Source organism: Pelophylax lessonae (genome assembly GCF_965119305.1).
Source record: "Pelophylax lessonae genome assembly, chromosome: 8".
NCBI classification, from domain to species: Eukaryota; Metazoa; Chordata; class Amphibia; order Anura; family Ranidae; genus Pelophylax; species Pelophylax lessonae.
Window position 1 is genome coordinate 90,403,345 of NC_138775.1, and position 12,392 is coordinate 90,415,736.

A 12,392-nucleotide genomic window follows, 5' to 3' on the forward strand; every position below is an offset into this window, starting at 1 on the left:
CTGTTTGTGGGAAAAAAAGGACGTAAATTTCGTTTGGGTACGGCGTCGCACGACCGCGCAATTGTCAGTTGAAGTCGCAAAGCGCCGAATCGCAAAAAGTGGCCTGGACGGAAGACAGCAAAATCCTCCGGTGGTAAAGTGGTTAAGAAGCGTATTTCTGCTGTTTACAGACCATAGGCTGTTCATGTGTTAGGCATTGTTATATCGGACAGTCTTGTGATATGTTCCTAATATTGTAATAGTTTGTATGTACAGCATGCTTTTGTTTAGTAAAAGTACATTTATACCCTGCAGAGGTCTGAGCTTCCTTGTTTATACTGCAAAGTAACCTTGCTAGATATATGCAAGCAAAACATATACCTAGTGTGGTAATTCTTTTTAGGTGATACACAGAGATGAAATACATCTTCCTACATGAGTTGTGCTTTTTTATCTGCATTCTTCTTTCATCTACAGTCATTCAAAGTTCAGAATGTATAAAGCTTGTCTGAGCTGTCAGAAAAAAAAGGTGAGGAGAACTGAAATTACACTCTGCAGAGCTCAGTGAAGAGAGCTCTGAGATTGGAGGAAAGGGAAATAAATCATCCTCCACACAGGAACCGAGCTGAAGCTGTTAATCACAGGATGAGTGCTGGGGCCCTTGTCACCCCTCCGTCACCTCTTTTTCTCTTGTCAAAAGTGACTCCTGCTGATAGCAAAGGAATGAAGCAGCAGAGAGAAATGACATTTAGTGCTCTTAATTGACACAAGTATGCACTATAGAGCTTTGCTCATATTTCATGCCTGAGGTTCGCAACCACTTTAATAAACAGTCAGATACCATATTATATGTACAAACCGAGAAACTGAGCTACTTACATAGTATACTGTAAACCCACTTCTCTCTTCTACATCAGCAATGTGGGCAGACACAGCAACATCTTCTGGCAGTTGTTCATAGTCACTAGATGGAAAAGGAAACAAACAATGATCTAAGAACATAAATAAATAATCCACAGGCTAATTCCTTATCCCAACAAATTTGACGCCAATGTAATTTTTTTAGGCCCCTTTCACACCAACGGACTGATCGGGTCCATTTGTCAGATTTTTAGGCAGATCCGATTGGATTACCCATTGAGCTATATGGGGAGACGGATGTCCGCATACATGTGTCCGCTGACACCTGCCAGGCTTATATCTGATAAAATCCCCTTAAAATAGACATATGGTGATACTTTCACCATCTGTCCAGCGGATCGGATGACAATCGGATGGAAACGGACATGAAGTCCATTTTCATCCGACCGCCCCAGAGGAGAGTATGTCCATGCCTGCTCTGTCTAGAGGAGTGGACACGGATCTGTTATCTGCCTGCTCAGCAGGCATCAGCGGAGAGATCCCCCACTGAGCAGGCGGATTCTGTTTGGATGGATCCGCTCCTTCTAAAAGCGGCCTTAAACTTGTCAACCCAGGTCTCAGGTGTACCTTCACTTGAGGAGGAGCTCAGCCAAACACTACGTTCATACATTCTGGTCACATAGCATAATTCCAAGGTGATTTAGGAAAAAGAATACTTTTTGAAAAACAAAAAACAGCACAACGTTTACAGGCTTAACAAAACAGGTACAAATCCTTGACCTATTGAAGATGGTACTTGACATATCAAGCTGAACTCGGGCCATCATTTGAATACCTTTTAGAGTAATGAGAGTTGTATTATCTAGCACAATTAAGCCCAGTTTAGGCTTTGCAAATCAAAAATAACACATTGAGTAGGTAAACTAGCTTTTAACCCCTCTAAAGGTATTCAAATAATGTTTCCCCCTAGTTCAGTTTGAACTGTATACATTAAGTTCAGCAAGAAAAGCTGACTTTCTAAAATAACTATTAGAGCCGGTTCACACTAGCGCGACTTGTCCATTGACCGATACAGGACCCGTTCTAATAGGAGCGACACAAGTCACTCCGACTTAGAAAAAGGGTCCTGTACTACTTCGGGGCGACCTCGGAGCGACTTGCGTAGACTTCCATTATGAGAAGTCCCTGCAAGTCGCTCCGAAGTCGTGGTGCATGGTAATGCACAAGTCGCCCCCGAAGTAGTAAGGAGTCGTGTCGCCTCAGTGTGAACCGGCTCTTAGTGTAATATTTTCTTTCAAATAGTAAACGTTTAATAGAGTGATCCAGGTGGTATCACCTATTCATATAATATAATATACAGTATATGGACACTCTCATTTTGCTATGTGTTGCTTACCTCCCATCCCTGAGCTGACGAGGGAGAGACATTGTCAGCGAATTTCAGTTTTGGCTTAACCTCATCAAACCTGTAAGAAACAACTAGTTAAGACAATAATGTCTGGAATAGTATAGTTGCTTTTAAAAATAAAGGTTTTTTTATTTGTCAAAGTTGTTTAATTGCACTAAACTTTTAACTATCCTTTTATAACTTTTAAACTTTTAACTATTTAATTGCACTAAACTTTTAACTATTTAACTATCTTAATCATTGCATTGTTTATTTATTTAATTTTTAATCCAAACTAGTTTATTTTTTTAAATGTTGATATAAAATAAAAAGTAGCAGTAAGGCCCCATTCACACTAGTGTAATTTCAAATGCAACTTTTTTCACACACAATTGCATGCCAATGGAAATCAGATTGTTTTCAATGTGCCCATTCACTTCAATGCAACGCTATTGTGATGTGACTTTGGGAAAGGTGCCTGTGCTACTTTGGTGTAATGTAAGGCGATTTTGTGCACCATAGAGTTCAATGGAGTAGCATTGAAAATGTACGCCAATCCCCCTCTTTCTTGACCTGCCAGGCTGCATGGTGTAAAATCTGGTGCAGCTGTGCAAAGAAACCAATCAGCTTCCAGATTTTATTGTCAAAGCTTAATTGGTACAAAGAACAGGGGTTTAGTTGACACACATTTGCAAACGCATGTGAAAGCTGCAGAGCCACTTCACGGCACCCTGTTATATCTGCAGTCCTACACTCTTAATTTAGTGTCCTCACACTGGAGGCACATGGCCGCTAATGGGTGGATGGGGGAACAGGTGAGAGGGAGACAGCCCAACCTCCCCCAACCCATCCTCATCCACGACTGGCTGTTGACTCAAAGACTCAAATAATTAGGTTTATAACCATGGTGCAAACTGGAAAAGACCAGCTGAAAAGCATTACACCTCCATCCCCTTGGTGGATGCAGCATATAGATAGGAAGGGATTTTATGTATGGGGCATGGCCTGTAAAGCTCACTGCCTTTGAAATCCCTAATTTCCTTTTGGGACTTTATGTGAGACAAGCAGGTCATGCTATTGGTCTCCATCCCTGTATACGGAAAACACTAAAGTCAAATCAAAACTGCATCCACCAAAAACGCACGAAAATCGCATGGTGGGACTTTATATGAGGCACCAAGCTGTAAGCAAGGCGTCTCCATCCCTGGTTGCTTAAACATATTGGACTAGGTGGGACTTTATATGAGACCCAAGCTGGTGTTGCCCGGCGTCTCCATCCCTATAACATATGTTATAGGGATGGAGACGCCGGGCAACACCAGCTTGGGTCTCATATAAAGTCCCACCTAGTCCAATATGTTTAATTATTAAAGTAATTGCAAAGGATATGTGATTGTCTTTGCTCACGAAGGGCAGGAGAGCGGTACAATAATGAGTGTCTGTAGGCAACAGTGAAGCATGGTGGAGGTTCCTTGCAAGTTTGGGGCTGCATTTCTGCAAATAGAGTTGGAAATTTGGTCGGTATCTGTGGTGTTCTCAATGCTGAGAAATACAGGGAAATACTTATACATCATGCCATACCATCAGGCAAGTGCGTGGTTGGCCTCAAATTTATTCTGCAGTAGGACAACCACCCCAAACGTACAGCCAATGTTACTGGGAACTATCTTTAGTGTAAAGAAAAACAAAGAGTTCTTGAAGTGATGGTTTTGCCCCCATAGAGCCATGTTCTCAACATCATTGAGTCTGTCTGGGATTGCATGAAGAGACAGAAGGATTTGAGGCAGCTTAGATCTATAGATTTGTGTTTAGCTCTCAAAGATTATTGGAGCAACCTATCTGCCTTGTTCCTTCCAAAACTGTGTGCTGGTATACCTAGAAGAATTGATGCCAATTCGAAGGCAAAGGGTGGTCACAACAAATATTAATTTGATTTGGATTTCTCTTCTGTTCATTTACTTTGTTAATTGATATAAATAAACTCTCAACACTGAAAGCATTCTTAATTTACAGCATTGTGTGTGTGTGCTTGTGACACATTTATGTGTACGTTTCAAGACATTATCAGTACTGAAGAGGTTTCAAAGAAACATGTTGCAATATTCAGCTACACACAACACTCTTCCTGTTAAGTAATCCCACTGGAAGATTCAGTAGACGTCCTGTTGGCTAATCCCACAGGAAGATAAAGCAAGGACCTTCCACTAATCTGAAATAAATGATACCAGAAAAAAAAAACAGTCTGCGTTCAGCTACCTAGAAGAAGTATGTTTTATTTTGTTTTTTAGAATCATACTTACCTAGGTGGATGCAGCATTGGTCCAATGCTGCATCTGTCCCCCACTGGCTGTAATGCTGGGAACCAAGCGTTCAACCACTGCCGATCGTTCTGTTCTCACAGCTCCCTGAGCAGATGACTGTCAGTCGCTTCTGTCTGCTCTGCTCCTCCAGCGATCACTGGATCGTTGGGCTGTGGAGGGGGCGGGAGCAGCGGGCTCAGGCTCTCAGCAGTTTGCTGAAAGGCTAAGCCAGGTGCGGGTTCAGGCATGTGTGCAGATCCCGACCATATTGTTGCGATCTTTACCAAGCCTGGACCGGCTCTGTGACATCAGCAGACAGTGGGCTTCGCAGGGGAACCCCGCTAACAGCTGATGATGTGGCAGCCGGCTTCCTGGTCCCCTCCATAGCAACCAGCTATACACAGTGTGGGAAACAGAAACCCCCCCAAAACGCAACATGCAAATGCGTGTAAAAACACATCAAAAAAGCAACACTTGCGTTTTTGGTGCGGGTCCATTAAAGTCTATTACACGCAAAATGCAATCTGCTGTGGGAAAAAAAGTCCCTAACCCCTCCCAAAAATGCACCAGCTGAAAATGCATAGATGTAAACATGCAAAACGCACTAAAAAAAATGCATAGGTGTCAACGTAGGGTAAAGGACCAAAAAAAAAAAAAGCCTCAGGAGGGAGTAGGCCTAGCTTGACTTTAGAGGAAAAGTCAATATTTGCCTATCATTTTACTGATGTCTATATCTGAATCTACTGGCATTTCCAATAAGCAGTTTTATAAAAGATAAGGGCTCTTATGCATTTTTTCAATTTTTAGAATGCGCAAAATGGGAATTGCTGAGTTTTGAACTAGTAATCAAAAAGTAACAGGATCTGAACAGCGCCTAAGACCAAAATGCAGCAGAAAACCAATATATGAAAAGCCACTGTTGGACATTAATAATAAAAAGAGCTGTGTAGCCACTCAATAGTTAATAGAAATGACATAAAAAATCAGCGACAAAAGAAAAAAAAATCAAACAAAATCAGTTTATAAGTTAAGAAATGCCCTCACTCTCTTGAAGGGAATAAAGGAGTATTCTTAAAACTGCACAAAAAAAAAAACCAAGAACAAAGTGCAGCAGCATAGGGTAACAATTTTTACCTTTGTGTGTAGAAATAAAAGTAATTTGCTTACAAATAAAATCACTGCAAAGCTTATTGTAGGGGGTGACTAGTAACCATGAACTGCCACAAAACCACTAAAGTGGGGCTGTGGATATAATATGGGAGACATACACCAGCGTTGAAGCACAAGCACCTCTCCATAGACAGATAAAGTTGGAGTCTGTGAAAAGGGTGTCACTATTTACGTGTACCTTTAACAACACATGTTAAATTAGGTGCTAACAGAAGAAGACGCCGTCACCAGGAGACACACCAAACTGTATACTTCCTCTTGTAATCCCCACACCTAACAATACAGCATAGCTCTAATAAAGCATAAAACATATATTTATAGCTTTAACGTACGAAAAAAAAAAAATTATGCACTAAAACTGAAAAAACGGAGATAAACCATTTCCGAGTCTTACCTTTCCCAATCACAAGCTGCTTCTCTGAACACAATACAAAGTTTTGTGCTGCCTGTATCAGAAAAAAGGAAGCATGCAGAGTAAATAGCAAAGAGCTCAAATAGTGAAATAGGAAGTGAAGACAGATTTAAGCCTCCCACTACCAAACAATCTTTTGTCTATGTATGTCGAAAATTCCCCGCCTTCCACTGCAAGTTATGCAAGTCATTGGTACCATGGATTCCAGGAATAATTCTCTACTTAGAAAATGACAGGTCTTTCTTAGATATCTTAACATTCATTTTTATAAATAGTATTCAAAAAATAAACAGAATTTGTATTCAGCTAATACAACAAGCTTCGCGCCAGAACCTCAAGCTATGGCTGGCCATACACTGATTAACTATAAGCTAGTCTGCTATCTCCCTCCTAACATTTTTCAATGAAAAATCTAAGGCTTCATTCACATGGTCCTTAAAAAAACACCTATACAAAAGTTTTTTAATTACAGATCTGAACACAGCTGCATTGTTTTTAATGGAACCATTCATATAGGTGCGTAAATATGCGCTGCATTCAGATCAGTAACACAGAATCCAAAAATTTGCATCTAAGAAAATGCGCTTCTCACGCTTATGCGTATCACCGCATGTATGTGAGCATGTAAATAGGGACTAAAAACAAGGGGAAAAAATGAATTATTATTATGTACGCATATACGTCATTACGCATTTAAACACATCTATACGCAAGTATTTTACACAGGAACTTTTCTTCAAGGAAACACGTGTAATAACATCAGTAAAATTTTTACGGCTGTGTGAATGAAGCCCAAGGATCCTGGGTGGAACATGCTCAGTCGAACAGTAGCTGCATCCTATCATATGAAGACACATAGCTGTGCACACAGGGTGTGCCGGATGTGCCTTGTCACACCCTAATCACCTGTGCAGTGCCGATTCCCCCTGCTTTCTGTCTTCCCCCTGCAGTGATGCCAGCTTTCCTCCTCTCCTCTCAGGAGTGGGGAAGGGGCTAGTAAATATTTCATTAACCAACCCTATATTTTTTGAATGAACACAGTGAGAGATTTGTACCAATCGCTCCTGTCTTCATTCTTAACTGGAGCATAGTAAACTATGTTTACTGCAGTGTGCAGAGAAAGGGACCGAGGAATGTCTGTCCTCAGTTTCTTTCTCTGTCTCAACAGACATCAGGGGTTGTTTAGACCATTTATATTTCACCAAAGCCCTATAACTGGGCTCCTAAAAATATAGTGAAAAATAAAAATTTTAAAAATTCCAATGCCCTGCTGACACCAATCTTTGCTCTACTGACACTGTCCACTGCTCTGCTGATGTACATGCATGTGTGTTTGTGCTCTGGGGTGCACACCCTAATGCAATATGCTGCGCACACCAATGTGCAGACAATGTTCAGGTACAGGGCCAGCTGTCAAAATACAATAACTACAGCAGGAGATTAATAGTCAGTATGCACAGACAACATAGTCAGTATGCACAGCCTCCACCCCTACCTCCAGGCAACACCCCTACCTGCAGACAACACCCCCTTCACTTTTACAGGATTGCTGTGTTCAATTTCCCAGCGGTGACTTCTGCCAAATTTGAAATCAGCGGTTGGGTGTGGCTTCACCCACACAGATGCATCATTCACATTCAAAGGAAGGGGTGAATGAAAAAACATCAAGTCCCATCTTCCTCTGGGGCAGAAGGACTATAGTCCTCAGTGGAGCACAAGCACGCTGATGTCTCTGCACTCATAGTCCATTGACACTTAATTCGGCTGTATAGCTGAAGGTCTGTACTTTGGTATGGACCTGAGCTGTAGGAAGAGACTGCAGGAGCCAGAGCATTGGACCCACGATCCAAATTCTTCCTTTTTTCAAAACAGGTGTGTGGGTGCCGCCAACTTGCCCGGTACACACAGGGCCTTTTTGCTCTTTCTCTCCTTTCCTTCCTCCAGACTCTTCAGTGTACGCACTCAAGAGTCCGAGTGGGATTCATATTATGGTGGTACCCTGTCTTAAAAGACCCCTGTGTTCCTGTACCATATACCCTGACGCTGGCATACAGGTGCCTCATGGTCCCAGGGTACATACACCTGCTCATAATGCTACATTTTGAAGGAGACACCACATATAGTATCTCACAAAAGTGAGTACACCTCTCACATTTTTGTAAATATTTTATTATATCTTTTCTTGTGACAACACTGAAGAAATGACACTTTGCTACAATATAAAGTAGTGAGTGTACAGCTTGTATAACTGTGTAAATTTGATGTCCCCTCAAAATAACTCAACGCACAGCCATTAATGTCTAAACCGCTGGCAACAAATGTTAATACACCCCTAAGTGACAATGTCTAAATTGGGTCCAATTAGCCATTTTCCCTCCCCGGTGTCATGTGACTCATTAGTGTTACAAGGTCTCTGGTGTGAATGGGGCGCAGGTGTGTTAAATTTGGTGTTATCGCTCTCACTCTCTCATACTGGTCACTGGAAGTTCAACATGGCACCTCATGGCAAAGAACTCTCTGAGGATCTGAAAAAAAGTTTGTTGCTCTACATAAAGATGGCCTAGGCCAGTGATGGCAAACCTTGGCACCCCAGATGTTTTGGAACTACATTTCCCATGATGCTAATTCACTCTGCAGCGTAGTTGAGCATCATGGGAAATGTAGTTCCAAAACATCTGGGGTGCCAAGGTTCACCATCACTGGCCTAGGCTAACAGAAGATTGCCAAAACCCTAAAACTGAGCTGTTACACGAGGGCCAAGACCATACAGCAGTTTAACAGGACAGGTTCCACTCAGAACAGGCCTCACCATAGTCAAGCAAAGAAGTTGAGTGCATGTGCTCAGTGTCATATCCAGAGGTTGTCTTGGGAAATACTGTAGATGTATGAGTGCTGCCATCATTGCTGCAGTGGTTGAAGGGGTGGGGGGGTCAGCCTGTCAGTGCTCAGACCATACGCCGTACACTGCATTAAATTGAAATGCATGGCTGTCCTCACAGAAGGAAGTCTCTTCTAAAGATAATGCATAAGAAAGCCCGCAAACAGTTTGCTGAAGACAAGCAGACTAAGGACATGGATTACTGGAACCATGTCCTGTGGTCTGGTGAGACCAAGATAAACTTATTTGGTTCAGATGGTGTCAAGCATGTGTGGCGGCAACCAGGTGAGGAGTACAAAGACAAGTGTGTCTTGCCTACAGTCAAGCATGATGGTGGGAGTGTCATGGTCTGGGGCTGCTTGAGTGCTGCAGGAACTGGAGAGCTACAGTTCATTGAGGGAACCGTGAATGCTAATATGTACTTTGACATACTGAAGCAGAGCATGATCCCCTCCCTTCGGAGACTGGGCCGCAGGGCAGTATTTCAACATGATAACTACCCCAAACACACATCCAAGATGACCACTGCCTTGCTAAAGAAGCTGAGGGTAAAGGTAATGGACTGGCCAAGCATGTCTCCAGACCTAAACCCTATTGAGCATCTGTGGGGCATCCTCAAAATGAAGGTGGAGGAGCGCAAGGTCTCTAACATCCACCAGCTCCGTGATGTCATCATGGAGGAATGGAAGAGGACTCCAGTGGCAACCTGTAAAGCTCTGGTGAACTCCATGCCCAAGAGGGTTAAGGCAGTGCTAGAAAATAATGGTGGCCACACAAATTATTGACACTTTGGGCCCAATTTGGACATTGTCACTTAGGGGTTTACTCACTTTTGTTGCCCGCAGCATAAACATTATTGGCTGTGTTGAGTTATTTTGAGGGGACAGCAAATTTACACTGTTATACAAGCTGTACACTCACTACTTTACATTGTAGCAAAGTGTAATTTCTTCAGTGTTGTCACATGAAAAGATATAAAAAAAGTAAATAAAATATTTACAAAAATGTGAGGGGTGTACTCACTTTTGTAGGATACTGTAGCAGTGTCCCTATACACCAGTCCAGTTTGACATCTATCTTCCAGTGACAGAGCGGGTCCCACTGGGAAACAGCGCAGACCCCATGCGCACTCATAAATACCTATTTCCCCTTCTGTACCATATGACTAGTCCCTAGGGTCTCCGCCACCTGGGTCGAGTCCCGTTGCTGGACCACCGACTGCTTGGGAGGTAGGATATAAACCACTCCCCTCACTATACCTGAGACCCGACACCCCTGCTGGTACTGTTCTCCCACTGTCTGGCTATCATATTATCCTTCCCTTGTGCTTGTTGTCCCTAGCAATGGCTTGTCACCTTTTCAACCCTTGTGTGCATCACAGCCCTATTCTTCCATACGCCATTATCACCATGCACCCCTTTAAGTAACTTCAGACCAGGCATGACAAAGTTTCAAAAAAATTTCAAAAGCTTTACTGGAAACTCTCACCATAACAGTTCCAAAACAAAGTGCACAGTCTTTTCCCTAAACTAATCCGTAACTTTGGCTTGTGGATGCTCCAGTGTACCTGAACAGGCAGGAGTCCATATACAGCAGAGTCTACAGTGGCAGACCTCCAGAGCTGGTGTTCTTCAGGTAGGACTGCAGGACTCAGCAATCTCCCCACATGTGGATGGCTCCAGGATACAGGGTTGTAGCAGCTTTGCTGGAAACAGGACAGAAGCAATCTCCCACTCCTTGCTGACTGTCTGTGCCTTTCCTTTCCATGCAGCAGGCTTTGTGTTGCGGGACTACAGGTCTCAGCAGCCTGGCAGGCTCCTCATGACAGACATTCTCTAGTGATGACAGATAGCAGAGAAGGTAACTTGAAGGAGAGCTGCCCCTCAGACGAGTGATTGCTGGAGAATCAGATTACATTGCAGCAGTCAGCCTGTCTGCCATGTGGCTGGAATATCCCTGGGCAAAGCTTCTTCCTAGTTTATATGCCGAGGGGTAGCTTGAAACTTGTGGGCCCCGATGCAAAAGTTGACTTGGCCCCCCTCCACCCCCCCCCCCCTACTACCACCTTCCGCTAAGACTGCATGTTTGCCTTATCGCCCTGTGTAGGTGAAACAGGAAACTCAGAGGGCCCAGTACAGGCCTGGGTGGGCCCCTGTCAAGCTGGCCTGAGTCCTCTGAGTTTACTGAAATTCCTTATATATATATATATATATATTTTTTTTTTTTTTTTTTATTAATTTCCAGCAAAGTGCAAACATACAAAAATGTATTTCAAAAATTGCAATAAGACAGTATACCCTAACCTCCCTTCCCATGGCCCCCTTCCCCTTTCGTCTCTCTATTTCTTTGTTGTGTGTCTTCTCCTACTTCTCTGTTTACCCCCCCCCCCCACCCCTCTTTGCTTCTCCATCCACATTTCTAGGTATTTACTAGTCTTTTTAAAACCTGCCCATTTTCTCCATTTATTTGAAAACTCTCTGTCTGCTCTTCTTCTCTGCTGCCTAAGAACTCCATATTGTATATGTATTCAATTCTTTTGAACCACTCTCTAAGTGCCGGTTCACACTTGTGCGATGCGGGAACGCTGCGAATATGCAGCGTGTTCCCGCATCGCATCCGCACATCTGGAAGTTCACACTGTCATATGCGATACGCAGGGGGTGTCAATTAAAAGTTAACGACACCCCCAGTTGCGATCTCATATCGCAGTGTGATCTGCAAGTACGCACAGAATCCGATCGCACAAGTGTGAACCACTGTGCGATCCGATCAAAAAAAGCCTCATGTGCGTGTTTGGTGCGGATACAGTGAGAATTCAGCCATACAAAGTGTATGGTTGAACTCGCATCCGCACATCAGATCGCATGTAATTAGGAGCAGTGCGCTCCGAATTACATACGATCTCCGCAAACGCGGAAGTGTGAACCAGCACTAATAGAAGGGCTTTCTACTTCTAGTCATTTTTTTGGGATTGCCCCCTTTGCTGCATTTATTAGATTTGGTACGATCATACTTTTATAATGCTTTTTTGGTTTATCTGTTTTATGGAATAAACACACCCATGGGTCATCAATGATATCCACTCCTGTAATTTCCCTAAAATACTGTTGTACCTTCTGCCAGTAGTCACGGATCTGAGGACAGTCCCACCAGATATGATGCATTGTGCCCTGCAGCACAATGGAGATTTCTCTGGTTGACATTTTTGTGCTTTTACCGGCGTTATATACCATCTCGATAGACATGTATCTCTTTTTCCCATGTTTCTATGAATGGAGGCTTCCTCAGGCCTGCCATCTCAGTTAGCATTTTGTGCCTTCTAGTGATAATAGTGGGGAATTATATTCCCATTTGGCTTGTCTGTGTATCGTGTCCCATGTCTTATACACAACTCTCGTCATTTCA

At 43.0% G+C, this 12,392-nt stretch overlaps 2 protein-coding genes across 2 annotated transcripts in view; one reads left to right on the forward strand and one right to left on the reverse strand.

Moving 5' to 3' along the window:
• The window catches only part of NCF4 (neutrophil cytosolic factor 4), a 52,182-nt gene extending 45,952 nt beyond the window's left edge, over positions 1 to 6,230 (reverse strand). The window contains exons 1-3 of the mRNA XM_082265490.1: positions 6,092 to 6,230; positions 2,237 to 2,306; positions 859 to 943 (exon numbers count right to left, since the gene is read on the reverse strand). Of these exons, the coding sequence (XP_082121616.1) occupies positions 859 to 943; positions 2,237 to 2,268 (117 nt within the window). The 5' untranslated portion in view covers positions 2,269 to 2,306; positions 6,092 to 6,230. The remainder of the gene's footprint in view (positions 1 to 858; positions 944 to 2,236; positions 2,307 to 6,091) is intronic.
• IFT27 (intraflagellar transport 27) overlaps positions 1 to 12,392 on the forward strand; it is a 553,630-nt gene that overhangs the window by 106,176 nt on the left and 435,062 nt on the right. The gene's annotated exons all lie outside the window — the stretch shown is intronic.